Source organism: Dissoconium aciculare (genome assembly GCF_010015565.1).
Source record: "Dissoconium aciculare CBS 342.82 unplaced genomic scaffold K489scaffold_2, whole genome shotgun sequence".
Taxonomy (NCBI): Eukaryota; Fungi; Ascomycota; class Dothideomycetes; order Mycosphaerellales; family Dissoconiaceae; genus Dissoconium; species Dissoconium aciculare.
This window is the reverse complement of record NW_022984952.1, coordinates 2250250-2277786: the sequence shown is the minus strand read 5'-3', so window position 1 is coordinate 2277786 and position 27537 is coordinate 2250250. Positions and strand designations below refer to the sequence as shown.

Genomic DNA, 27537 nt, shown 5'->3' with positions numbered 1-27537 from the left:
CCGGGCTTGGACGATTTCTTGATACTTCTGGGCTCTGGAACCAGAGCATTGACGGTTGGTTTCGACGCTCTCGATTTTGACAACAAAATGACACCAGACTTCAGTCAGCTCTCAAAATCTTTTACACCACGGGCGATTGGCAAGTGGGCCGAAATTCAAGGTCGTTCAGTCTCTATCAATGTTAAAGAGAGAGTTCTAGATGCGGTGAAGATATATGAAGTTACCATCGATATTGTCGTGCATCTCGCCGAGAGCACTACCATGGGTCTTATCATGAGTGTGGTTGGCAAATGACAGCAGGATGAATATCATCAGCAGGAAGGGGAGATGGACCAGTCAGATAGATTTCGTTGCTGCTTCTGGCAAAACGTTGAGCTGCACACGATCGATCACCTGGGCAATTGATAAAAATTGCCACTGTTGAATCCATCTCAGGCAAGGCAGAAGGGGTATGTCACTGACGAGCGATTTGTTCCCCTCATACCCAGCTGCAATACGGAGTGACTTTCTGTTCAGCCCGATCTTATCATCAAGAAATGGGTTGGCAAACGCTTCACTTTGTTTTCTGAAATGTGCTCTCACTGCCGGTTGCCGTGGAACATGGCGGGAGACGCGAAGATGTCGGGCAGCCTCGCACCACCTTTGTTTCATGAAAGCTGGGTCTCACTTCCAAGATTTACATTTTCTTCCTCTCACTTCCGTCTTGGCAGGTGAATTCCGGTAATTTGATCATCGCGCTGCCCTATGGTGCAGGTGGTCAGGAAGCTCAACAACGATCCATCGCAAACAGTCAACGACTCATCAGCATTCCACAAGCGCCGAACTTTTCATAATGTTGTCTCAATCTTTTACTGCAACTAAGTGAGCTTATCACCTTGAAGCAATCAATTCCTCCGAAGGTTACGTGCCAGGCACTCAAAGCGGAACTTGACTCTGCTCACATTACTTATTGCCTGCAGCCGGTCGTACTTCAAGAATATAACCGATCGCTCAATTTCCAAGCCCTCCTCCCACATCATGGATGCCGAAGTCCAAGCTCCGCAAAATGGTCATACTTCCAAAAATAAACGCATGCGAGTGGAATTGCTCGTTGCACTCGAGTATGCAAGCCATTTGAAAACACGATCGCGGTTGTCACGTTCGACTGTCGCAAGACTGACCTTTACCAAGATCCGCGGCAGCTCGAACAAACTGTCGTTAAGAGCAAACACTCGCTTCAATCTCCCCGATTCAACGTTCCCTCCCAGAACTACTCCTCTTGCTCAGCTTAAGCCGATACGCATGAGGGACCTTCGCCCGACACCTACCATCATGGAAGAGCCAACTTTGTCCGCACCATTGCTGTGCCTAGCTACTTGGTGGCGTTGATCACCGCCAGTGAGGACGAGCAAGGAGATGCTTGCGGGATCTAGACTCATAACGAAAGAGAAACAACCAATCCCGATATGATTATTCCAGAGGGTAAAGTGATAGCAATCCGAGAGCCTTTGAACGTTTGCAGCTTCAAGGAAGTCTACGAGATTTTCGTGGACCATCCCTAAGATTTTGTTTATCTGAGTTCTTCTGACGAGAGAGCACCAGATTTATGGCGCTTTCACTCAGCCGAACAACACTCGCCTATGGAGTACAAGGCAATGGGAAACAAAGACTACTCCGCCAAGAGGTATCAAGAGGCGGTGGATCTCTACAGCAGGAGTCTTGTTGCATCCGGCGAAAGTTCACTGCTGTCTTGTGATCTACTACGAAACCGAGCCGTGAATCACCTGCACCTCAAACACTTCGAAAGTGCCAAAGCGGACGCATTGTTTTCTATCATTGAGGCGTCGGAAGAGGTCAACCCCGAGATCGAAAACAAGTTGAACAGCAAGGCATTCTTTCGCGCTGATCGTGCAGAATATGAGCTCGGGGATTTCATTGCCACCAAATCTTCGTTTCATGCCGCACTCAACTTGTTGCCCGATGATTGCGACATGCTCACGGAATCTGCTCGCCGTGATAGTCGCCTAGCCGAGGCAATCCAAGGATACTGTGACTTTACCACGATCAGTGATTCTCTATCCATCCCAGCTGAACCTCTACTCGATCATTTCAACTTCCTTTCCAACACTGTCATTCCGGGGACAACTGATCGCGGTATGGGTGTGCTCGCGACAAAAGCCATCAAGCCAGGTGAGCTTGTACTTTGTGAACAGGCTTTTCACATTGCCCAACCACAAGACTCGCGCCACAGGCTCGTCAACACGAGCTCGAAAACGGTAGGCGGGGCGGCTCATCCACATGACGGTCTTTACTATGCCGTTTTAGACAAGATCCGCAACAATCCGGCCACCTGGGGTAAGCAATTCTTCGAGCTATATGACGGTGGCTACGCGCCGAAAACTCCATTAATCGAAGTCGATGGCACTGTTGTCATTGACACATTCCGGGTTTGGATCACCTGTCAAAGGAACTGTTACGGCTCGCCAACCCTGCGCACCAGCGATCAAGCTTCCGGAGAAGACGACGCACCGAATCCTTGTGGACTCTGGCTGCGAGCCTCTCGCATCAACCATGCCTGTGCCCTGAACGCAACACGATCATTTCTCGGCAGCCTCATGTTGATTCATGCGACACGCGCCATCGATGCTGGCGAGGAGATCACCCTGACGTACTGTCCATCCGTAGCCGAAACTGACGAGCGTCGCAAACGGCTGAGCAACTATTGGCATCTCGCATGCTACTGTGCTCTCTGCGCGATGGAAACAGGTGGCGCCGTCAAGCAACGTGACAGACTGCAACGATTGCTCGCAACATTAGCAGACTTCCAGAACAAACACAATTGCACGAAGTCAGATCAGGTCAATAAGTATGTTGTCGATCAAGCGGAGACTCTATATCATGACCTTGGTTCTGCATATGGCGATCTCCGAGCTGGGAAAATCCCACGTCTCGGTCTCCTCCATCTCGCTACATGGCTCTGCAAGGCTTACGGCACGATGAACGAATGGGACAAATCGCTCCAGAAGGCACTGGAGGCTCTCCAGCACGCCGGACTTCGCGTTGCCTTGAAAGCATCCCACAGCACCACCAATCCGTACGATGTCGTGCCTGGCAAACGCAAAGTCGCCGTGAAACGATCTAAGCCGTGCCTTGTCGATCCTCGCGCTGTCGACGCCGCATTCCATGCTTCTGTCTGCTGCTCCAGATCTGGGAAGTTGGCTGATGCCAAAGCGTATCAAGGTTTGGCATTGGAGTTGTTTCGTACTGTTTATGGAGAGTAAAAGGGCTACGTAGAGAGGTATGGGCCGCTGCTGTGATATATTGATCGGGAGGTTCAATCTGGTCCATCAGTGCTTTGCTTGCTCGATGCTTGCCCCAAAGTTCTTGTCTGTATGATTCTGATGCGCTTTTCCCGAGACATCGTTGTTTTCATGTCGGAGAGAGACAAACTATTCAGCTCATTTGAAGGACTTTTCCAAATTCTCAACAATTCTTTCCTTTGGTGTCCACGCCCTTCCCGCGTTTCTTCTTTGCCATTCAACTCGTTTTTGATGTTTCTGCGAGCTCTAAACAGCCACTTCTATCAATGTAAAATGCATCTCATTGAGCACCGGCGACATTGACTACTGCACAAGAACTGCTGTGGCGTGTCGTAGGAGTCAATGGGTCAGCTCAACGACAGTTTACCACTATACAGCTATGGCCTTGTCGTACCCCTCGCAATTTCCGTCTTGTAGAGCCGATACTGAAATACAGCTTATACCCGTGGACAACATATGTCGAGATGATGCTCCGAAGATGGTCTCTTTTTCACTTGGGGTTAGGGTTTGGGTTACCCCATCCCATCAGGTACCAGGTGCCAATTGGCGATGACATCTATTCCTACGTACGACGTGTTGCACTTCTTGAACATGCTTCGTGATGTTCTTTGATCGTCAATAAATGACCTGGAGAATAGAAAACGATAGCTTCTTCTCGTAATGTGATCTAGTGAGGCACAGCTTCACAATTTTGGGATTTGCTTTAGAGCAACGCCTTTTCGTTTAAACGTGACATCTTTGCGAACACACAGCGCACATGCGTGGAGACCACCGTGTGCCCATAACAACTCAGCAGATCGTACCGATACAGCGCCAGTCAGCCGTGAAACTGGCTCGCTTGTTATTAGCAACGCAGCCCGAGATGGGCGCTGGAAGATCGGAATTGGAGAAGCACACGGCGGTTCCACCCTGGTTCTGACTCGTGACGTGATATGAGCTGTGCACAACGATTAGTACACACGTCCAGGTTTTTCCGACAAGGGAAAGGACCGACTCACCCATCGCATTGCGCCTTGAAGGTCAACGCATTAGTGCCGCACACATGTTGAGTGTCCTGCAGCACAAAAGTGTCGGGCATGTATCGAAATTCGGCGGAGCCGGGCGCATATGGATAGCTGCTGAGATCAGTATTGCCAAAGTCCACCGCCGCGAGGTCGTTGCAGTTCCATTTATCGCCGGGAACAATGCCGACTTCGACTTCGGAATCGCCGCACTGAGAGCCAGAGCAGCTACGGTAGCTCTCGTGAAAGAGGTAGAAGACGCTCGAACCGGGCGTGCCGGTCGGCTGGCAAGATGATGATGTTGGAGTGGCAGAAACAGGCCGATTTGGGCCAATATAGCCCATCGCAAGGATCGTACCTGCCATCCCGCCGTCGCCCATCATGCGCACTTGATCGCCTGCGTACGGAGTGAATTCCGGTATCAAGGGACAGGCTGTGGTCGTCTCTGAGGTGGTCGTCGTGCCGGTCGCGCGACAGCCAACGTGCTCCGAGCATGTCGTGCTATAACACGAGGTAGTCATGTGGCCGCCAGAGTCGGGACCGACGTCGCAGTCGACCGAGCAGTTTGTGACTGTCGAACTGGAGCTGCATGATGACTGTTCGTCAGGCTCACCTTCTCCGCCACCGGTACCACCACCACCACCACAGTTCGGACCAGCACAGCCGCCTCCGCCTTTGCTACCGCCGCCTCCGCCGCAGCCAGCACCAATGCAACCACCGCCGCCGGAACAGCCGACACCAATGCAGCCGAAAGAAGGAATGTTACCCGAGATCCCTGGAAGTACTACAGGGCTGCAGTTTATAAGACATCGTTGTCCACAACCAACAACGCATTGTGGCGGTGGAGGACCTGGACGGACGGTGATTCTCGGCGCGCACAACGGGCACCCGGTCGGGACTGGTAGAGGCAGCAGGGTAGTTGTCGTCTGTCCCGCTGTCTGAGTTGGTGGTGGTGGATAAGGCCCGAAGTTCAAGGTGTAATAGATGCCACGAAGCGTTGTCGAAGTCCCACTCGCTGTGACGACGGTGGAGTCTTGTCTGAGAGTGGCTCCACAACAATTAGCTTCGAATCTGGAGAGGAATGTTTTCGATCTTACCAGGAGGTAGGATCAAGCTGCTTCGTAAAGGAATGATGGAGTCGGCGGTGTTTGTCCATACAACATTATAGAGAGGAATCTCTTTCGTCGTCACGGGCGGCAGTGTTATGGTAGTCTCTACAAGATGCATGTCAGGCCATAAGTGTTTGCTTTGCAGGATCTGTTGAGCGTACCTTTGACTGCAGATATGTAGACAGTCGTCGTCACCATTCCACTCATTGTTGATATTGACGGCCAGACTTGTGTGACTGTCGTTGTGATTGGTGTAGGTGTGATTGTAGTGGTGTACGGCAGTGTCCAGGGCGGTAGAACTAGAGTGCAGGGCGCCTGACAACTCACAATGGGACTCGGATTCTGGTAGAGAGCAGGGTCAAGAGACACGATTCCACTTCCAGAGCTCGTACCGGTACTGCCACTTCCAGTATCACTGGCAGTGTCTGTGACGTTGAGATCGATAGCCTGCAGGAGTCATACGTTAGATGGAACACAATAAAAAGAAAGGCTCGGGCGTACCCAATCGGAAGTTCCTCCCAGGCCGATAGCTTGCGCAAAACTGCTGCGACCGTCGTAGGTGCTGCCTGACATCCAAGAAACCCACTGCGTGTCATTGTACACTAAGATATCGCCAGCGATCGGGGTAGAGTATTGTTGGACTTTGTACCGGCCGCCGTTGATGATGTCGTAAATCTCATTATTAGAGAGATAACCAGGCGTTCCTGCAGTATGTGAGCTCCCTATACGGCGATAAGGTTGTGAGCTTTCGTACCTGTGCACTTTCCAGCACTTGCTCCACTCGAGCGACCAGTGAAGGTACATTCCTCAGTGTAGCAGCCGGCTTGGGTCATTTCGAAACTTCGTCCGTACAATGGTTGTCCTAGCATGATTTTGTTTCCAGGTACCTAGAAAAGGAGTCAGAGGTCGAAGTTCTTCGCGGTTCGAGAAAAGAAAGAAACATACGCCTGCTTTTGTAAGCATGGAAAGGGCAGAGACGGTTTCGGTGAAGTTAACTTGAGATCGGAGACAGTTGCCTGTGGGGCAAGCCGGATTTGTGAATGCGTTGCCATAGTCCCATTGTCTGGAAGTGGTCAGTTCGAAAACTCCAGGCCTCTATTTCCATGCGATTCGTACCCGTGGAGATCGTAAGTTCCTCATTGCTATTCAACTTACCTCCCAGTCAATGTCGACACCATCCAGGCCTTCAATTTGCACGAAGTTTGCAATTTTGCGCGCAAACGACTGACGATTGGCCGGCATAACCCCAGATCTGAGAATATTATAGCTGCTTGGCTGTAGGATGTTAGCATTGCGACGATTTCCGATGAGGACACGAAGTACGTACTGCTGTGGAGAACGTCCATCCTCCGAAAGACACAATCTTCTTGAATCGCGTTTGTTCCTTGAAAGCTGCCCAGGCAGATTCATAGGGGCTGATTGACGGCTGGTAATTGGTGCTAATGCTTGCAAATGCCCAGTGAACCGTGGTGTATCGATCTGGTATTGCACCTACTGATACGTGCCCACAGGGCCGATCAATGTTGAATGCTTCGTAATAGCCGATGCGCTCAAATCGGGCCGGGCTGGAGCTAGTGATGATGTTGGTTCCGCAATTTGAGATACATCCATTGGCACCTGGCTGTCTGGTACCAGGATTTCCGGTATCACTTGCGAGATCTGTCAGTACTTGATGTCTCCACTTCATACGTTCGACGATCACTTACGCTGGAGCTGCGGTGCAAAATTCGGTGGTGATGCCGCACTGACCGAAGACATCGCAACATGCATTCAGCGGGCATTGGTTAAGATTGGCCCAAGTGCTGATGTCGGAGTTTGGCTGAGTACCGTTGGCTTGCGGACCGCAAATAGCGTTCGGGACGTTAGCAGGGAACGGAGGTACGCCAGAACTCAAACAAATTTTCATGCCGATATAGAGAGTAGCACAGCCCTCCCAACCCCAAGTCTGACGATTGCGGGAGACAATGTCCTGCACTGTCATTTGATGCGCTTCTGCAATAGCTGCACAATAGTCATTAGCGACAACCGTGTATGCACGACAGCTGCCGTCCGGGTTCTGTTGAGGAGTCATATCCGGTAGGGTACCCGATGAACAGCAGGCGTACTGTAGAGGGTTAGCGATGTCCGGAATGTTTTCATGCGTTGCACTAACCTGTCCCACTTTCAGACTGGAACAGAAACTGCTCCCTCCGTTATACGATTGAAGAGCTTGCTGTGTGATTCCACAGCGTTGAGCCACATTGTAGCAGCCGTCACCCGCTTGGACTAGGAAAGATCAGCGTCTGAGCGATCCCAGCCGTGAAATCCTTCGACCGACCTTGTGTATATGTACAAGTGCTTCGTGAAGAAAATCGGTTCCTTCTCTGCTTCTCACCCTCGGTATCGGCCTTGGGAGAGATGCGGACCTGTGTGCCAGAGTTCATTTTCAAACCCACGCCATCCCAGATGCGAGATTGTTCACTCTGTAGGCACTGTGCACGATCCCATTTCTTGAGTGCCTCTTGAACTGTTGCGAAATTGACAGCCGTATCATAGATGACACCAAAGTATTGAGAGCTTGTGGTACCATTGGACACCCCGCAGGTCTGAGCGGACACACTGGAGCTTGGAGATTGTCTAGAGACTTGATCACTGAACTTGCTCATGATCTCTGACGCGCTGCTTCGATCGACTTGAGACCCGACGTATACACCAGCGATGACGTTTTCGACACGAGCGAACATAACCACATCATTGGAATTCGCAGAGAGTATATATCTTCCAAGCTCTGTACTTGCCGAATGTGCTGCTATAGTGTCGACATGTTCAGTGCTAGACCAGCTGTTCAGGTGCAAAGTCGACGCGGATGGAATGCTTGAGTTGGTGGAGAGGTATTGTCGTCGGTTCAGGCGTCGAAACGGTCGCTCTGGAAGGAGCGACCTCATTGTCTGCGGTAAAGTATCAAGTCTCTTGCTGATTTGAGCATTCGCGGAAGTTGACCTGCTCGAAGCGGAGCAAGCGCGATAATACAAAGAGGTTCTTGCGTTGGCAATTTCGTTGTAGATATTGGTTTGAAAGAGTACGGTGTCATCACAGACATCGAGATCGGCCAGTGAATGATAGTATGTCCAAGCAGACGGATCGGTGCTAGACCAGTCACAAGGTACTGGACAAGGAGGAGAACTAGAAGCGGTTTGAGCACCGACAAGGGGAATTGTGAAGAGAGACCCGAATAGTAAGACTTGAAGCCAAAGTTTCTGGCATGACTGGTCCAACATGATTGCGAAATCCGACACGAATGCCTCGGGACTTGCTTGAACTCGCTCGGGACTCGACCGTGTATTATCATCATGAACGTGCGGTCGCCTTCCAGGTGCCAAAGACGGCAGTACAGAGTATGCACCATATTCGCCACACTGAAATTCTCCAGCATTGAGGGTATTGCCGAGGTCTGTTTGGAACGTTCCTGCCGTTCCCAACATCTTTCCCCAATCCGTGTATGAAACTTTGTCGATCCACATGAGGGACTTCTACCGAGCACGACAGCAGCCTTTGGCAAGGCAGAACACCCACTGGCTACCCCTACTAAGGCAAGCGGGCTACGAAACGAATACGCGCCGCACTCACGCATTGCAGGAGACTATTGGCTCACCCACTCTCAAAGTAACGGTACCGCTGAGCTAGTCGTTCAAGCTGACGTCCATGGATGTCAAGCGAGACGGAGACCCTGGGTTGGTTGTTCTTTTCGGGTCACATGTGTAGGTCTGAAGACGAGAGTGGGAGGGAGGATGGCCCCATAGCGTGGAAACAAATACGGGCGAGTGCATCAGGGAGAGTGCGCCGCAATCGCTCGACTACCCGAGGGTCAATACCGAGCTTGACAAGTGACTCAATTCAGACGAATTTGTGCTGATCTGTGGATTGATGTAACACCGACATCCAGTCAGGCGTACGCGCCGGAATTCATTTGTAACAAAGATGATTTCATGATTCCGCTTGACGGCGGCCTTGCCATGGACTGTTGCGCCTCTTGTGTCCCGCTGCGGGGTCTTCCAACACCCGGCCTGTGTGTGCGAAGCTACGGAGGAACGACCAGCCCGGCTGCACAAGCACAAGCGTGTAAAATCTGCATGCGGTCCTCCAATCGCGGGACTTTCTGCCGCGAAGCGCGATGGATTCTGGTTGAGTTTCGGACCCAAAATGGAATTAAGCGAACGGACAATCCACGAGCGTCAGCCATCAACCTAGTTGCCAACCCGCAGGATATTTGTGGAGTGATCTCCCACCTTGTTGAGGCCTTACTGCGGGACCGGTGAAAAGTTCAACGGACCAAATGCGCAGTACTGCAGGGTCAAACGCAAATATGTTGGCGCTTGTGGGTGCTAAGGCACGCGAGCGGCTGAGAGGGTTGCTGAACTGGGCGATCATCAGTCTTGTGGGGTCCGAATCTCATCGCTCTCGTTCCCGAACCTCAATTCGAGGCCAACAACCGAACGACCGTCACGCACGAGTAATACTATGCAGGTCTGCATCAATATCACCACGCTATCGTCAAGTGTGTCATGGAGTAGTCTCCAAGTGTGTACGTTGTGGGAGATCGATACGCGTATGGCCACATCTCGGGCAACAGCTCTCAGCGAGGTGTGTTCTACGCAACCTCAACACAACTGTGCCGTACTTCCTGTATGGTCGACCAAGTACCGAGGTGCAGAATCAAGTACCCGTCGAGAATGCGAGAACTCAAGTGGTATGAGTCGTCTCAAGCTTGAAGAAGGCGTGGGAGGATGAAATGATAGAAATTGTGGAGGCCTGCTGCCACTGCGCAATCGAAGTTGGCCTTCATACTCGCTCAACGAGTCCATCTGCCTTACCGCTGCTTCTGGCGACCCGAAGTTTTCACGATGTTGCTTTCACGAGTCTTGTCCGTGTTGCTTTTGCAACACCTGACTTTGGTACTTGCTCGAGTGTAAGGTGGCCCGTCAAGATCCGCATACAGAATCATGCGCCCTAACTAGCACTCAGCTATAACTCGACAATCGCTTTAGGAGATGAATATTCTCCTCTCAAGATTCGCGACGAAAGGCATGTGCTGCTCCGACGACAACTGTTCGATGAATCGTCCTACTAACGTCGTCGCTCGATCAGAGTCAGCTGTGGCGCTCAATGCCGTGCTTGCAATGATGAGTCGGATTGCGGCACCGCCTTGAAGCGCAGTGTCTACAAATACACCCCAGATTGGTTTCTGGAGTCTGATACTGGCGAGAATGGAGCAGCGATCGTCCAGGAAGCGAGCGGCAATCACAGCTCTGCAATCCAGAAGCGAGACCTGAAAAAGCTTAGAGGCCCAACAGCAGCTGCATATTGCGCCGCATTGTGCAAGAAAGGCAGCAAGAAAAATCTTTGCCCGTTTAGATCGAAACGCCAAGTATCGTTTGCTGTTCAGCAAACGTTCATAGACCAGAAGTATTTCACATTAAATACTGCATCGACGGTGCTGTCTGGCTGCTCCATTTTGACCGTGGTGTCCAATCGTGCGGTCTACATGGTAAGTCGGTCCAGGAAGTTTTAGAATAATGTAGCCATCCACATGCGCTATCGACATAAAAGCTAATCAACGATCAGACTCACCTCTTTCAAGACTTGGGATTTGAAAACGCTCCACCGACAGACGAGGAGGCTCTCAAGAAATGGGACCCTACGCCACCTGATTTCCAAAAGAATGTACTTAATCTAATTGAAGGTCTGAAACCACTCTATCGAGCGGATGGCCCAGCCTTAGACGTGAGCCTTTTCAATCAGCCTGGAGACAATTCCTACGCGTCCATCATGACTCCCAGAGACCCCGAAAATATGCAAGACTACTATCCAGATAAGGTCGGGATTCTGAAAGTTTTACTCGAAAAATTGATTCCCGGAATCCGCTTCGATTCAGTCCCTTACATCTCCATGAACGAGGAGTACGATCCAGGCTACGGCGCTGCTGCTTTCGAATACGACCCAGATGGAGATGGGGTGGGTAACGCTGATTGGAGACTCTTGTACGAGAACAATATGAAAATGGGCTCGGAGATTAACGGGCTCGTGGGTTCGGGGAAGGTCAATCCATAGATGCCCGCCTTTTGTACATCCTCATTGCCGCAGGCCATTCCCAGGCAAGGATCGAGTATATATTACGTATTGCGGGCTGCTCGAGAGAAAATTTCTGCTTTCTTAATGCTGTGCATGCTTGTCCTCTGGGATGAAATAAAGGTATGCAAGCACTTGCCATCTGCACACGACGTGAGTTGTGTATGATCAGGCGCGTAGCATTAACCGATATGTGGCAAATTTGGCTGGAACGTCAGCGGCGACGACGCAGCCTGGCGGCCAAACCCCCGCAGCCAGAGCATTTTGAAGACCTGCGTCCGCACCACTGCATACCGACAGTAGTCTGCCAGGTGGCTGGCGCGCATTTGGATTTTTGGAAAAGCGTATATAAGCGTACATGTACAGGAAATCTGGACCGACACGTGCCCTTGTTTCGCCCAGCGGGTTACAAGATTATGAGAAGCGGTCTCGAGGTGTTGCCGTTTGAATACACTGCGCTTCAACACTATATCTCGATTCGTGTACCGATGCAAACATCATGGAAGCTACATGTCTGAAAGGCCTTTCAAATGAGCTTTTCGAATGGATCGTCGAAAATCTGGACCTCGAAAGCGTCCGCAATTTACGCCTCGTGAGCCGGGAGATCTCCCATAAAGCGACACAGCGTACCTTTGCATCATTTTTCCAAACGACGCGCATCGTCCTCTCCAGAGAATCGCTAGAAGCCTTCGCACGGGTTACATCAGGCGCTATTGGGTCTTCCATCGAACACCTCACTATCGTCGGTATTCTCTATGAATTCACACCTCTTGACGATATCATCAAATATCGCAGAAGAGACACCCCAGATAAGGAGTCCGAGCTCGAGCCATGTGAAACGATACAGGTCGACTGTCGGCCTACGGAGATCGCACAAGCAGAGAAGGATGTCGATATCCTACGACAACGCCAATCAGATTACGCGCTTCTTTGCCGCGATGGTGGCGATGTCTCGCTACTGCGAGAGTCATTGCGAAACATGGCTGGTGCTTCTGGACGAGTGTTGAAATATCTTTCCCTAGAGGTTGCTGTGATATGCGAAGCTGCTGGGACCAAATTGACGCCTCTGGAAGCCAGGGAACAGAAAACAATGGACAGCTCGGCCCTCGAGCACCAAGTTCTGCAATCGGCAACAGCCACATTCCTGACAAGCGTAGCTGCTCTGAGCAGCAGCAGTCTTATGATCGAGAGTGCCAACATATTTCGTACTCGACCCGGATCCTTGCGATGTGGACTGCCATGCGATGCATTGGCAGTCTTCGAAAGGAATCCACAAAAACTTCTCCCTTTCTCCAGCCTGAGAAGTCTATCTATCAGCGTTGCGGATAGGCTCGAAGGCGATCTCGGGAGACTAGAATATGAAGAAGACGAGGAATTAGAAGCCGTCAAAATCGTGGAGATCCTGGATGACAACAATTCTTCAGGTCTATCAAAATTGCTCGCGTCATGTTCGCGACTGGAAGAGCTGTATGTCTCGTTCTATGAGGAACCATGCCACTTCTACGATCCTCAGGAAGCGGCGCGGAAAAAACAATCCCACATGCTACTCCAAGCAAGGTTACCATCCCTGCGGAAATTGTTTCTGGGTGGCATGGAAATCCAGGTCGCTGATTTGACGGCTTTTCTAGCTGGCCACAGCGCGTCCTTGCGTTCAGTCGAAATGTTCCTCGTGCTGGTCTATGATGGACTCTGGTCCACGGTCATGTCCTTGGTAGCGGGCGATGGATTCCAACTTGATGATATACGTCTAACGGACATCAATGACGAGGCTACGGCCAAAATCTATTTTGATGGAGAGCGTGAACAGCCATACTCAACAATCAGCGGAGTCTTCAAAAGTCGGAACGCCATTCACCGATGGGGCCCCGGCGCCAGGATGGCGATCACACACGCTCCATGCGACACGAGACACAGAGAATCTGGATCTCACTCCGACTGGCGTGGAAGTTGCGCGGACGAATTCGGCCGCTGGCGGATCGTTTCCCCCAAGGTGCGCAACGCCCCCAAACCACCGTCGGTGGTACGGAGCTGGATCGATGGGAATTGGGTCGAGAGACCCTATATATTCCCAGGATCATAGCGAAAAAGCATTCCAGGTCGCTCATGCCGAGCCAAGGTCAATTTTCGCACAGGCGACGTGCGCACACAGGCGAGAAGGCGGGCGATTGTCGTGCATGGTCATCGTTGCTTGGGTTAAAGCGACACAAGAACACCCGAACCCGATCGTCCATGCATGATCAGGCTGGCGACAATTCCCCTACCAACGTATCCTATAACTTTCGCCACGCATTCTAGACTCCATACTCATGTTGTAATTGTCTCCGTTCGTGCTCTTTCCTCCTGCATCAGTCGCCTTCCTTTCATAAGCTCCGCTTCGCTCTCGGTGAGCGCCACTGTCGGCGCACTCGGCGGTTCGCCATTCGTGGCCACAGGTGCCATGGTCGAGACCCCAGTTCATAAAAGCCACACTCAACTCGTCATCGACCTTAGCTCCGTCCTGATCAAAAAATTGTGGGCGAAAATTTGGTGTGTGGTGTGGACGTCAGAGATGACGACCGAACATCATATCGCGACTGGGTGGGTCTCGAGGATGATGTCCTCTCCGATGAGCCCGCAACTCAGCGCTCTGCTGCATGTTCATCTCAGACTCATTCGGCTCGGCGATTCCCTTGAGAATGCCTTCAACATCAATCCCCTGCTGGAATGCAAGCAGCCCATCCTCATGGACTCATGACCATCCCGTGCGATATCACGCCATCTCGCCACGGATTACTGGGCGCTGGTTGCTCGACAGTAGACATGCAGTATGCCCGAGGTAGCGACCTTGTTCGATGGCGTCGAAAGGTGTTGAGATGAAGTAGTCGATTGTAAGAGAATACATGGGCATTCTTCAATTCTTCGCAAAAAAAAATCACGCGCGGCTATCTCCGAGTTATCTCCATGGAAATGAGGGCAAAATTTATTAGGAAGCGTTTGTCTCCACAGGCACCCTGTAATGAACAGGGCACTCCGGCAGTTTAATAAAAACATTGGGCGACGCGACGCCGCGAAGGGGATGGCGAAACACAGCTTGACAGTCCGACGCACATGGGAGGCAAGCTGGGATGGTATCGATGTTGATGCTTGCAGTGAAGATCGTTTGATGGTCAGAAGGACATCTACTCGAACAGTGCTCTCAACAATCGAACATCTACGTTGGGAAAGCATTCATTCTCGATATGACTACTTATCACACGCGGCCGTGGGTTGCCTTGACATGGAGTCCCAGTACAGTGTCCGCCAGTTTGACTATGGCTGGCTGAGCTTTTGCCACTGTGCAAGCACGTCGTCGCATAACCGCGACACCGAATAATTATCGGACATTACCTTGAGAACCGGAACGTCGACTCCCGTTTCGCGAAGAAACCACTCCCGGATCCGAATCGCGACGAGAGAATCAATTCCCAAGGCAGACACAGACATCTGGCTGTCCACCTTCTCCGGGTCGATCTCAAGCAAATTCCCCAAAGCGAATGCAAAACACGACATGAGGACACGGATATATTCAGACGGCTCGTCCACTGCAGCGAGCTGGGCTTTCACGCTCAGTGTACCAACGGCTTGATCTTTTCCGTCGTCGTCCTGAAGTTGTTGAAGACCGCTATAGCACGAGAGCCGCGGATCTTCACGCCATTCCTCCTGGAATACTGGCCTGGCTCCGGTTATAAGCTCGGTGACTTGTCCTTGTCCGGGGTGACCGCACACAATCGCCTCGGCGAGCATCCCATGGAGATCTGCCTCTGACTGGCGTTCGCACCGCGGAAGGATTGACTTGTAAATCGTGTCGGCATGTTCGGCATCGCGGCGGAAGATATACCCGAAGCCGGTCAAGATCGAAATGTGAAGGACGGACCCGGCGAGACCCCGATCGCGTCGTTGCTGTATCAAGCTTACCATGTAATGGTTCGCAGCAGCATAAGCAGACTGACCGATGCTCCCGACGATCGAGGTGGTCGACGAGAAACAGATGAAGAACTCAAGATCTTGATTGCCGAAGAGCTCATTCAGGTTCTGACTTCCTGTCACTTTTGGCTTCAGGACGGCTTCAAAATCCTCCCAGGTCAATGACTGGAACAGTCGATCGCGAAGGACCATCGCAGCGTTCATCACTCCTCCGATCGGAGGCATTGTCGCATTGATCTCCGCGTACAACTGGCGGAGCGACTCCATATTCGTTATATCGGCGGACATCGGTCGCACTGTGGCCCCCTTGCGTGAGAAGAACTCCAGCACATTATTAGAGACGTGAGGATTACGACTTGTCAAGACCACATTCCGTGCGCCGTTGGCCACCATCCATGCGCAGACCGAGATACCCAAGTCTCCAGTCATTCCACAGAGAAGATATGTTTTCGAATCCGAGAACAACCCAAAATGTTCCAGTGGCTGGACGGCGGCACTGATCACGTTGGTGGTGGTCCAGTCAATTACAGAGGTCAGGCCGAGTGGCTTGCTTCGAGAGTTGGGGATTTCCCCAACATCGACGACCTCCACGGGCGGCAACGGCGTTTCAGGCTCTGCACCAATATGTTCGCCTGCTAGAGTACGAAGCTTTGAAATATCTAAGCCGATGGTCAGATCCGGAATGTGCTTTTCGATGACGCTGTGTGTCTGCGTGGAGGAGCGTATGGCCTTTATTAGAGTGCTGTTTTTATCAGTGGACAGATCGACGAACATGCGCAAATTGTTCGGGAAAAGGCGCTGCAAATCGTCCTGGTTCATGTAAGGGTGAATGAAGTTCACACTCGAACGGTTTGCCATGTCGGACGTAGTGTGGAGCAGATTCAACTTTTGGCGTCTTGCGCGCGCGTCAAGAACAGCCTGCAGATCGTCTGGTACTTCGTGGATCCATGTTGAGATCTCGAGATCTTGGAGCAAATGTTCTGCTAATGCATTTCGCAAGAAGATGGCAAGTAGTACAGTGTCCGCCACTGCACATTGCTCGGGGCTCCATCTATGCAGGATGCGATCAGGGACCGGGCTCACCAGGGAGCTGGGCACGTCCACGAGACCAAGTATCTTGTCCCCGGAGCTCAACTCTTGACCAATGAAAAGGTGAGCCCGGGTCTGTTGGCCGTAGTCCAACGCGCGATCGGAGGTAGCCGAGACACGGATTTGAGCTTTGGTCGTACTGGAGCTGCGATCAGGGTTATTTTGTATCTGCAACTCTGTCTTTGTTTCGTCCAGGACTACCACCTCGTCTGATGAACTTAGATTGACGGTCTGTGAAACATGTCGAATCCGCGCCAGAGATCGTCGATTAACAGCGTCGAGAGTGCTGACTCGAGGGATATGAACAGCGCCGTCCTTCAGCCAAAGTTCCGGCTCTTGTGTCCACAGCCTTGCACCAGAATCGTCAGATTCGAAGATGGCAAGACGTATAAGCATCTCCGCCAGGTTCTCCGCAGTAAGCTCGCTCGGATCTTCAACGTCGAGGAATTGCAATTTTAATGTCGTATGCTCAGCTAGCAGAGCGCTCGACAATCCCACTGTTACGTTTGCATCGGGTTCGCGACCAGATTTTGCGCCTGTCGTGACCCAGAGAGCCGCATTCGCTTGACCCACGATGTCTTTGAGTCCCTGGAACTTTTCCGCGCCCATGTGGCGGAAGACCGGCTCATCAAGATCTGCAAGGCAAAGGACCGCTGCGCCAGCGGGAATGTCAACATTCTGTATACCAGGAACAACCGTGATGTTGGTGGTCATCCTGGGCGCGAGCGTGTCTTGCAATACCTTGTGAACCGAATTGGCAAGTTCCTGCGTGCGATCGCCGCAAATGACAACGATGTCTTGCAGATGACGATCTGGGGCTGGGGGAGACTTCAATGGCGCCCGAAGAGTTTTGATCGTCTCATCCACCGCTTGTGCTATGATGGCCGAACAGTACGATGGTGACGTACTGAAGTCGACCCCGGAAAATCCGCAAGCCCTCAACAGTTCGTCCCAGCGCTGCACGCTGACTGTGGGTGCCCACACTCGGCCGTCCTCGATGCCCAGGAACCAACCCGGCAGCGTCGACATGATCAATTGCGTCGGCAAAAAGTCCTCTGTGACCTCCAGCAGCACGAGTCGACCACCGGGCTTGAGGAGCCGACGACATTGACGCAGTGTGTTTTCCAAACTATGAGTTGCATGCAGACAGTTTGATGAAACAATCATGTCATAAGCTTCCTCCTTGAAACCTTGCTCGATAGGGTCGTTTTCGATGTTAAGGGTCTTGAAAGCAAGCTTGTTGATATGCTGACTGAAGATCGTGCGTGCGTTCTCGAAGAACCCCGTAGATATATCGGTGTAGGTATACATGGAATACCTGCCGTCCAGGGAATCCAAGACTGTCCTGGTTGTTCCTCCCGTGCCAGCTCCGACCTCGAGTACCTGCATCCGAGGATGTTGGTGGGCGATTTGACTCACGATGGCGCCCAGGTCGATATTGCCATGCCGAACCCCAACGCCTTCGGTGTAAAGGCGATCAAGCATGCCATTCTCCGTGAGAATTCTGAGAGGGGGAATGATTCCGCGGACGATGTTCACAAGATTTGTACCGATTGCATGGAGGATGTTCATGTCGTTGTTATCTGGCGGATAAGAAGCGCGCCATTCTTGGATCATCTCGAGGGTGTCCTCCTTCCATTCAGGGCGGAGTTGGTGGTGTTCACCCGCCTCGATCTGTGGAAGGAGATGTTCGTTTACCCACTTCATCATGTGTTTACGGTATTTTCCCATCAGCAAAAGTTCTTGTGGCCGGATCTTTTTCTGAAGTGTACGCAAAAAGAAGTAGGCCGTTCGCGAAAGCCGCTCGTACAATAAGCTCTCTTCGTCGGAAAGACGGACCTGGCTCTTCGGGTCAATTCCACAAGTCGCGTCCCTGAGCCACTTGGTGTCTGCATAAAGCCAGGGATCCGGACGTCGACCGACTGCGGTGAGACGGACACCGCGCATTTGCACTTCAGTACAAGCAGTGTCTTCATGGAAGATATCAATATCACCGGTAAGAGTGGTACTATCGGTAGAAACCACAGCAGCATCAGCTATAAGGCTTGGTTCCAGAAGTTCCTGGGCTATCATGCTGATCCTGACACATTCAATCCGGGTTGGAAGGAATATGCTGCCGAGGCGTCCGTCCTCTGGGAACGCAAAAGCTGCTAACAGGCCATGAAATGCAGTGTCGAGGACGGTAGGGTGCATGCATGGACGAATTGTAGATCCAACCGGATGATCAGGAAGAGATACGGCAGCTCGGTTGAGCCGTCGCAGCATCGACTTGGCTTGGAAATAGCCAGTGTAATTGAAACCTTCCTTTGCCAAGCTGGAATAGAGTCGCGTCATGTCCAAAGACTCTAGAGAAAGCAACGGCTTGCTTCTCGTGGGCAAGGCATCTTTCAGCGGTTCACCAAACCATACTTTCACGCTTGCTGTGAAATGTGCCGTGAGCCCAGAGACAGGTGCATCCGGAGCCTGTCCAGAGTCAACGGAACCACTGTAGCAGGCAACTTCTGCGGTGATGGCGTCGTCAGATTCGGCTGTCACGCGAATAGTGAATGCAACCTCAAGTCCGGGCGAGTCTTCTTCCAGCCGCATGGCACGAATGATTTCGACGTTACTCAATTCAAGGAGTCGCGCAGATTGACCGTCGTCTAGAAGGTGGATTGCTGCCTCGAATGCCATGGACAGATATCCTGACGCAGGAAAGAGGACTTCGCCCTGGATTTTGTGACCTGCCAACCAGGGGAGCTCGCTCAACCTCAGGAGCTGCTTCCATTGGACTTCTCGATCTTGACGTTCCCCGAGCGTGGAAGCATGTCCAAGCAACTCGTGACGCGGTCTTGGCTGCGTGCGAAATGCTCGTGATGACCTCGATTCTCTCCAGATAAGCAAATTGTGGTCCCACGAGTATCGGGGAAGATTCTTTATGATGGCTCGCTGCATGGGTGAATCTCCGGAGGTTGCCAGATTGATGCGGTCGAATGTTATTATTGGTTGCGACGAAAGGAAGCTTTTCCAGAGCAGACCGAGTAGATCGGTGAACGACTCTACGGCGTCTTGTCCTCGTTTCAACACGCCAGCGTATGGAAGATTGGCGCCTGATAGCTGCTTGATCGTTTCCAAACTCGGACCTTTGAGGGCCGGATGAGGCCCGACCTCAAGCGCAAGATCAAAACCTGTGCCCTCTTGCAGGGCTCTGGTGAGCGCTTCGCTGAATAGAACAGCTCCAGTCATGTTATCTACCCAGTATTGGCCTTTGAGTTCAGGCTCGACGAATTTGCGACCACGGCCCTCGAGTCCCCAGACACTAGAGAACCACTTGCAGGTGTCCTGACCGGTCTCGACCTTAATTGCACAATTCGTGATCGAATCCAGGTACGCTCCCCCGCAGAGCTTCATGTGAGGTGAATGATAAGCTGTGTCAACTTTCAAGACGCGAGCAAAGGTACCGTCGGCCTGTAATTCGACAAAGGCCTTGTCGACTGCCACAGCATCACCGGCAAGGGTGCAACTCGTCGGAGAGTTGCTCGCAGCCACGACAAGTGACCCGTTGAAAGCGCTGCAGTAGGCTGTTGCCTGTTCGTAAGTCAAGCCGACGGCCATCATCTTGCCACGCTTGCCATCCGCACCCATTGCTAAACCGGAATGTACACCCCGATAGTAGGCGATACGAATGGCATCTTCAGCGGAAATGTAGCCCGCAGCATATGCAGCTCCGATCTCACCGGATGAGTGTCCAATCACGGCTGAGAATTCGACTCCTGCGGCCCGGAGAACGTCCACGAGTGCGACTTGTAAAGCTGTGCATAGTGGTTGCGAAATCGCCGCCTCACCGACACGGGACGCTGACGAAGATGCTATCAACTGATCTGTCAGTGTCCAATCAGGTCTGTTACCCTCGGGCAGAACGTCCAGACTGAGTTGCATTCGCTCGATAGCTCCACTAAACGGCTTTGAATAAGCTAGCAGTTCTTTTCCCATGGACGCCCATTGTGCACCCTGTCCGGTGAACACCCCGAGGATTCGTACTTTCGCGCCGTCGGGAATGTATTGAGCACGCGGACTACTCTTGAGTGCTTCACTCCCTGCTCTAAGCTTCTCAACCAGGTTTGGGACATCTTGAGCATAGAACGTGGCTCGATGTGCGAACTCGGCCCGTCGGAAGAGATTAAAGGCGAGCTGGTCGAGATCGGTGTCAGGATTCGCATCAAGGAAGTCTGCCAATGCTTCCGCGGATGCAGACAACGACGAGCCAGAATTTGCGGACAGAGCGAACAATCCGTTGTAGGGCGCCTCGGGTGTTGTCGGTGAGGTGTGTCCATCTGTGAGTTCCCATTCGAGGGAATCATTCTGACCCGAATAGCTCTCGATGATGGCGTGAGCGTTGGTCCCTCCAAACCCAAAGCTGTTGACGCTCGCACGTCGTGGATGATTGTCCTGCACACTGGGCCACGGTTCCGTGCTTACTGGCACACGTAGTCTGTGAGCGAATGGTTTTATCTTGCTGTTGAGCGTTTTGAAGTGCATATTTGCTGGAATTTGTCCGTGCTGGACAGCTAACGATGCCTTCAGAACACCCGCAATACCAGCTGTGCCTTCTGTATGGCCAATGACCGTCTTGATGCTTCCAACTATGAGCTGGCCACTCCCAGCTCCGTCAGGGAAGAAAACATCGTGAATGGCACGGGCCTCGATAGCTGGAGATCATCAGTATGGTTCGGACGTATCACACGCGACCATAGGGACGTGGGTCAAACTTACGATCGCCTGCCTGCGTTCCCGTGCCATGAGCCTCGAAGTATTGCGGGCGACCGACTTCACTCGTCGGATCGAGCCCACATCGTAGGTAAGTTTCGCGTATCAACTGTGCTTGAGAGATAGAGCTGGGCATTGTGATTCCTTGTCTTCGTCAGCGAGCTCCTTGGATGAAGTGAGAATCGACGTACCTGGTGTTTTTCCATCCGAGTTCACCCCGGTTTCGCGGATGACGCTCTCAATATGATCGCCATCTGCTATCGCTTGACTCAGAGTCTTCAAGAACACTGTGGCGAATCCTTCTCCTCGCGTGTAGCCATCTGCTGATGCGTCCCACATGAAAGATCGTCCATTTGGAGAGAGCATATTGAGCTATCATCTCTAGCGTCAACTTTCAACATCTTTGCTTTGGTCTGTGATCATGGAATTACCTTAGACTCGCTCACGAAGGGCTCTGGTCCTAGAATGAGGTTGGAACCAGCCGCCACGGCCATCTTAGCGTCACCGTTGCGAAGCGCTGAAACAGCTTGGTGCAAAGCTACGAGACTCGAAGAGCATGCTGTGTCGATTGTCACGGAAGGCCCATGCCAATCGTAAAAGTATGAGACACGATTCGAAAGTATCGAGGCAGCCGTGCCGGTAGCGTGGTACTGCGGCAGACTATCGATTCCACGGATAGCCGTGAAGTGATAGTCGTAGCTCATGCATCCAACAAATACGGCAGTCGATGAGCCGCGGAGCTGTTGTAGTGTATAGCCGGTAGATTCGACGCCTTCGTATACGGTCTCTAGAAGCACGCGCTGCTGTGGATCCATCGCCTCGGCTTCTTTCGGGAGAATAGAAAAAAAGTCGCGATCAAACGCACGAGGATCCTCGTCGAGGAGGTACGCATGTTTCACGTTCGCGCTCTGGTAAAGTCAGATCATTTGAGACAAGCTTAGTGGTGCTACATATTCTCACCCCATGATGCTGGCTATCGGCGTGGTAGAACGCCTCTGTGCTGAATCGACTAGCTGGGATTTCCTGTAGAACTTCACGTGGATTTTCCAGCAGCTCCCAAAGTTGTGAGGGAGAAGTAGCTCCACCGGGAAACCGACAGCTGCTTCCAATGATTGCTATCGGCTCACGTGAGGCACGCTCGCCATTGTGGTCGTGATATTTGATCGCCATTGTGAATTATGTTGCAAGATTTTGGCAAGGCCGGCGAGGTTGATGAAGAGTGCAATATGGGATTGGTGAATATAAACCCAAGGTCAAGTTAGTTAAGCATCCATCGAAAGGATGAACCCGGGTTTAGCATGTGAGTCTCGTTGTAACTTGGTATTCAGACAACGAACGGAGTCTAACTTAAGTTCAGCGTAGGATACGGTCTACGAAAGCGCAAAGATAGACCGGGAGCCCCGGCAAGCTCCGACTATTGATACGGCCTGATCAGCATGACCGAATCCTGTTGGATCACGTACTTTGAATCGTAGAGGCACCGAAGGATTACGTCGGTCCGCCGTCGCTCCTTCGGAGCCGGGCGTCGATCTCCGAATCCGATGTCAGATCTCGGAGCGTCCGGTACCCCATCGATTGGACCAGCAGAGACACGCAGTCGTTTATTGAGCAAACTTGATTTCTGGCGGATTTCCGTTCATTCCCGCTATCGTCTATTTCATCTACATATGCTAAGTATTGAGGTTGCGGTTATTCTGAGATCATTTTCGTGTTCTACATCTACTTTCCGACAACATGACTGTAACAGAGAACGGAAGAGTCGATGTTGAGTTCAAGACTCTTGACGGCTTGACGCTGCGAGGATGGCTCTTTCCCGCAGCTCAACGTGGCCCAGGAATGATCATGTCGCCGGGGGTATGTTCCCCTCAAGAGAAACCCGGATTGCCAGGTGAAGCTAAAACTACGATAGTTTAACATGCCGAAGGACGCGATTCTCCCCGATCTCGCCAAGTGGTTTCAAGGACGAGGCATTACTTGCCTCTTGTATGATCCATGCGGACTCGGTGCAAGCGATGGAGAACCTCGAAACGACGTAAGCAGGTCTAATGTCAATTCGATTTTGAGACAAGCACAACAGTATCTGATGATAGCCTGCAGATTGATGCCCGAAGGCAAGCGGAACATCTGCATGATGCAATTACGTGGTTCCTCGAGCAGCCTCTGGTGGAAGAAGACAGAATTGCTCTGTGGGGTTTATGCTTTGGCGGCAATGTTACTCTATCAGCAACCGCGTTTGAGTAAGTACCGTTACCCTGAAATCGTCGTTCGGTTATGCCGATGGCGCAGGCCAGCTCCTCCCAAGGGTTTCCCATGTTGATCGATACACAGCAAACGAGTGCGGGCTGCGATAGCAGTTGCGCCATTGATCGACTCGACAGGGCTCCCAGAACGGCGTCAGCCGATTCTAGAGCTTGCCATGCATGATCGCGCTGCTCGCTTGGCTGGAGAAGAGCCTCTGTATCTTCCGTACGTAAACGAAGACGGGAGCATTCCCAATGGCTTGCAGATAGCCGCCGAGATGATGCCCGCACTCGAAAGGCTCGGCATACCTGTGGAGAATAGAATCTCGGTGCAGACATATTACAAGAGTCTGTCGTGGAACCTGATGAACATCATCCAGCACGTCTCTCCGACACCAGCAATGATGGTGACACCTGAATTTGACGTTTCTTGTCCGACAAAGGAGCAGCTAGCTTGTTTTGAACAGATGGGTGAGCCGAAGGAACTGGATATTTTGAAGGGCAAGGGTCATCTGGACTGGATTTTCGGGGATGTCGAGAGTATCTTGGAGCGACAGCTAGACTTCTTGAAGCGACGGATGAAATTCTAGTCGTCGCATAGCATTTGAATATCTGTAATGCAGCCACAAAGATGTGACGATCGTATGTGTTACTGGCACCATCGAACTTACTCAAATGGTCACGATAAATGAAAGCGGTTGACGCAGTGAAGGTTAAAGCCGCTTCATCCTCCGAGAACCTTTGAAGTAGGACAGAAAGGCATAGACCTCGCGTGTGATTCATGAGGGTCGCATTTCGTTGCAACCGAGGGGATATGTGTGCAAAGCAGCATAACTCATGAGCAGGCGCTCATGGATGTGAGCAAAATTAGCAAAGTTCCAGTCCTGACACGCACCGCCAGGTAGTAAAGCGCCCGAGAATGACATCTGGTGGTGCGGCTGCCGGTGATTTCGTGAAGGCTTGTGCAGTGATGACGCATTCGGAAATCCTTGGCGAGTGTGGCATGTCGATCCTCCGTCCATACCAAGCAGATTACCTCCCCCGATCTGCTTGTTCGGCGGCGGAGGACCGACTCCGAGCCAGGGTCCACTCCGGCCGTGCCTCCGACACTGCGCTCCGGTCCGTCGCTGCTGACATCAACTACAGAGACTTCAAAGGGCGTCAGTGTGATATTTCCGGACCTGCTGCAATCCTGGAGCGGACCAGCAATCGTCATCTACCATGCTTGTTCACATGGGTGCGTTAATCCGGGCTCGCTCCGCCTCATCATCACTGCCACCGAGGCGAAGTATTGATGTGAAATGACATTGCTGACTGCGCTCTATTCAGTCCTTCTCAAATTCAAACCCGATGTCTCGCAAGAGCATCGAGACACTTTCGTCCGGGAGATGAAGGCGGTGAGGCAATGGCCGCATGTCAAATGCGCGTTCCTTGGCGAACAGGCCTTGACAGGGACCGCGTCGTTCAGCAAGGACTACGAATATGGCTTCGTCAGCTTTCACGAGGACCAGGCTGCACTGGAGCGCTATCGAGCCTTGGGCGAACATGAGCGGTATGGAGACCTGGCAGCAGCACCGTGTCATGCGTGCGACCATTTTATTTCTCTTCCGCTTCTCGGCTGACCACGCTGTCAGCATCGCATCGAGCTTGCTCTATCCTTTCGCCGAGCAGCTAACAGCATTCGATTTTGAAATTCCCAACGGAGATGAAGACCAGGTAAGCTTCGTTCGGTAAATCAAGTAGCAACAAGTATTCCCGGTCTCGGAAGAGGTGTGTGTGAGAAGTTTCCACGTTCTCTCAAGTGGTCCCACGACATGAATGTGGACGGACGTCGCGTCTCCGATACCGACTTCGAGGATAGGCCGGGACTTGGTGTTATGGTGCCACTTGGTTCGAGGAGCATGGGCAGTGCGATAATATTTAGTTGAATTCTTACTGCGGCTCAGACACGTAGAGACATTATCTCCGTCGCGCGATTCTGCTTGCTTCTTGAATGTCCTCTATAGTACGTTTCACCCGAGCAACACGGGTTCCATCAGTCTCCTGGTGGGCGAGATCCTTCTGTCCGAAGAGCGCATCGAGCAAGCCTTGTGATTGCACTCCGCAAAGCAGACCATCTCTCGAACATTCCGGTGCTGTTGTAATTCCGATCAGATCCTCTATGTTTTCTATGATCGCTAAGCCTATATACGTCAGGGACATGATCTGGATGGTCGAACCACTTCCGCAGTCCGCTCTTCCAACGGACACGTTAGGAATGCAATCCGAAAGTCCTGCGATGTGTCCATTTTGCTCTGCCTCCTTCATCAAAGTCAAGATCTCCTGAAAGGCTTTGTCAAAACCCTGTATCATGCTTGCGTAGCAAGAGACGATGGCCAACGAGCATTGGAAGTCAAGAGCAAATTCGCTCGGATCGTGCGCATCTTGGGAAGATCTATCAGATTGCTCTGGTGAAGGCATCGTTGACATCTGTAACGACATCTGTAACGACATCTGTGATGACGGCGAAGATCGAGAATCTCGACTTGCAGCTGCTTTGAATTGTTGATACTGGATGCGGCGCAGGACTGTCGAGAATGCCTGAGACTCACTAAAGATCATCTCAATGAATCTTCTAGTACCGGAGAAGCCCGGGCCTGTCGATCCCGTGTTTGCGGAGCTTGCTCTGGACATGCCTGAAGAATTCCGTCGCTCTTGGACGAATTCCTCATTACCTGCCGTCATGCGCTTGCTACAATCGAGTATTTTCGTTGTGAATATCTTCACGTCATCCATTTGTCCAGACTGACAATGCTCATGAGCGAAGTCCCTCTCTTCCTGAGGCGACTTCGAGCTTGCGGATGCCGGAATGCTATTCCCTTCGTACCTTCGACTTGATGGGTTCGGGTCAGCGATACGGCCAAGATGAGATTCGAATGCGATTCCTGGCCGTCCGGTCCGGTTCTGGTCTGATTTAGAGATGGCGTTTGGATATTGCAAATTCAACGGAGCGGTACCGGGTGTCGTAAGTGAGCTTTGAAAAAGGCTATTCACCGCATTCGTCTCCCAGGGTCCACGGGATGGTACCTTGTTATTGGCGAAGTCCATTTGCTCACGATCCCATCCTTGAGGCACCCCAGTCAGCTGCGCTAGCCCACGGTCCCCATCGAACATCTCCAGCTCAGCGTCATCCAGATCTGAGAGATGGAACTTCAAGTAGTCGTTGAAGTCGCTGTTCGCGGTGGACAAATCCTCAAGCCAGGGCTGCGATCCCTGCCTGGACGGATGGCCAGCCTGTACTCTTGAGTGCGGCGGTCCAGAATCAACGGAGCTGCCTGTGTCTCCCACCGACGTAGACTGGCTGGTGCAGCACATGTATTTTGCATTTTCGCATCGCTGACATGGAAAGCCTGGAAAGATGCGAACGCAGCGGAGTTTTTGTCGCCGACAACGATCGCAGGCGCTTCGCCTACTCATGGAGTCGGCCATATCCGCTTCTCCAGTCTTGCGATGCTGTGACAACACGACGCGAACGGGCCGAGGAAGAGCTTTCGAAGAAAAGGATGATACCCACTCGGGTGTGCCTGGTACGATGTGAAGATAATCCCAAAGGCATTTGAGCACGAAAGGCTACGCGACGGCGCTGCTGATCTACGACGGCGCATCGATTGGCGACGACGTACGATGACAGGTTGGCGTTTCCTCGCTTCCTTCGACGGCGCTGGCAGGCACCCAAGCCCAAGTGCGTCGTCTCGTCAAGCATGAGAATGCTACTGCCAACTTTAGAGTTCTGAAGGCACGGCAACCGCCGATCAATCCGCAAGGCTGCACGCAGGTGCGCCTAGTTCAGTATTAAGCGAGGTCGGTGTTGATCTTGCACGCTGAGGTGTACAGTGTTGTAGCCGGTAACAGGCTACCAGCTCGTACGGTACCGCTCGTGCCACACGGCTTCCACGAGGATTTATACGGCCAAGGACCATGCTTCCACTTGTACCCTGCTTGCGAAGGTCGTTGGAATGATGATATG

General features: G+C 52.0%; 9 protein-coding genes across 9 annotated transcripts; 6 read left to right on the top strand and 3 right to left on the bottom strand.

Moving 5' to 3' along the window:
• Positions 1-1445: 1445 nt before the first annotated feature.
• Positions 1446-3667, top strand: K489DRAFT_122386 (uncharacterized protein). Its single transcript, XM_033598978.1, has one exon. It carries the CDS (start codon positions 1620-1622, stop codon positions 3258-3260), a length of 1641 nt encoding a protein of 546 aa, XP_033463704.1. The 5' UTR covers positions 1446-1619; the 3' UTR covers positions 3261-3667.
• A 421-nt stretch (positions 3668-4088) lies between these two features.
• On the bottom strand, positions 4089-8333 carry K489DRAFT_407379 (glycoside hydrolase family 18 protein; the record flags this gene model as incomplete). Its single annotated transcript, XM_033607359.1, has 12 exons — positions 4089-4236; positions 4298-5348; positions 5398-5514; positions 5571-5856; positions 5911-6113; positions 6164-6296; positions 6355-6504; positions 6565-6684; positions 6737-7058; positions 7116-7513; positions 7562-7674; positions 7784-8333. 12 exons carry the CDS (start codon positions 8331-8333, stop codon positions 4089-4091), a joined length of 3591 nt encoding a protein of 1196 aa, XP_033463703.1.
• Positions 8334-9885: 1552 nt separating this feature from the next.
• K489DRAFT_429003 (uncharacterized protein) lies at positions 9886-11765 on the top strand. Its single transcript, XM_033608355.1, has 4 exons — positions 9886-10354; positions 10411-10470; positions 10534-10933; positions 11011-11765. The coding sequence occupies exons 1-4, from the start codon at positions 10290-10292 to the stop codon at positions 11494-11496; spliced, it is 1011 nt and encodes a 336-aa protein (XP_033463702.1). The 5' UTR covers positions 9886-10289; the 3' UTR covers positions 11497-11765.
• On the top strand, positions 11756-13871 carry K489DRAFT_122284 (uncharacterized protein). The gene has a single exon (XM_033598976.1). It carries the CDS (start codon positions 12014-12016, stop codon positions 13592-13594), a length of 1581 nt encoding a protein of 526 aa, XP_033463701.1. The 5' UTR covers positions 11756-12013; the 3' UTR covers positions 13595-13871.
• K489DRAFT_122315 (uncharacterized protein) lies at positions 13410-14525 on the top strand. The gene is made up of 2 exons (XM_033598977.1): positions 13410-13504; positions 13631-14525. The coding sequence occupies exon 2, from the start codon at positions 13748-13750 to the stop codon at positions 14246-14248; it is 501 nt and encodes a 166-aa protein (XP_033463700.1). The 5' UTR covers positions 13410-13504; positions 13631-13747; the 3' UTR covers positions 14249-14525.
• A 277-nt stretch (positions 14526-14802) lies between these two features.
• Positions 14803-22461, bottom strand: K489DRAFT_312491 (ketoacyl-synt-domain-containing protein; the record flags this gene model as incomplete). The annotated part of the gene is made up of 5 exons (XM_033600869.1): positions 14803-21233; positions 21298-21435; positions 21483-21663; positions 21723-22199; positions 22252-22461. 5 exons carry the CDS (start codon positions 22459-22461, stop codon positions 14803-14805), a joined length of 7437 nt encoding a protein of 2478 aa, XP_033463699.1.
• A 564-nt stretch (positions 22462-23025) lies between these two features.
• On the top strand, positions 23026-24121 carry K489DRAFT_386908 (alpha/beta-hydrolase; the record flags this gene model as incomplete). The annotated part of the gene is made up of 4 exons (XM_033606271.1): positions 23026-23145; positions 23201-23323; positions 23389-23528; positions 23620-24121. The coding sequence occupies 4 exons, from the start codon at positions 23026-23028 to the stop codon at positions 24119-24121; spliced, it is 885 nt and encodes a 294-aa protein (XP_033463698.1).
• A 329-nt stretch (positions 24122-24450) lies between these two features.
• Positions 24451-25153, top strand: K489DRAFT_367851 (uncharacterized protein; the record flags this gene model as incomplete). Its single annotated transcript, XM_033602897.1, has 2 exons — positions 24451-24691; positions 24861-25153. 2 exons carry the CDS (start codon positions 24451-24453, stop codon positions 25151-25153), a joined length of 534 nt encoding a protein of 177 aa, XP_033463697.1.
• Positions 25154-25377: 224 nt separating this feature from the next.
• K489DRAFT_122261 (uncharacterized protein) lies at positions 25378-27160 on the bottom strand. The gene has a single exon (XM_033598975.1). It carries the CDS (start codon positions 26997-26999, stop codon positions 25491-25493), a length of 1509 nt encoding a protein of 502 aa, XP_033463696.1. The 5' UTR covers positions 27000-27160; the 3' UTR covers positions 25378-25490.
• Positions 27161-27537: the final 377 nt, after the last annotated feature.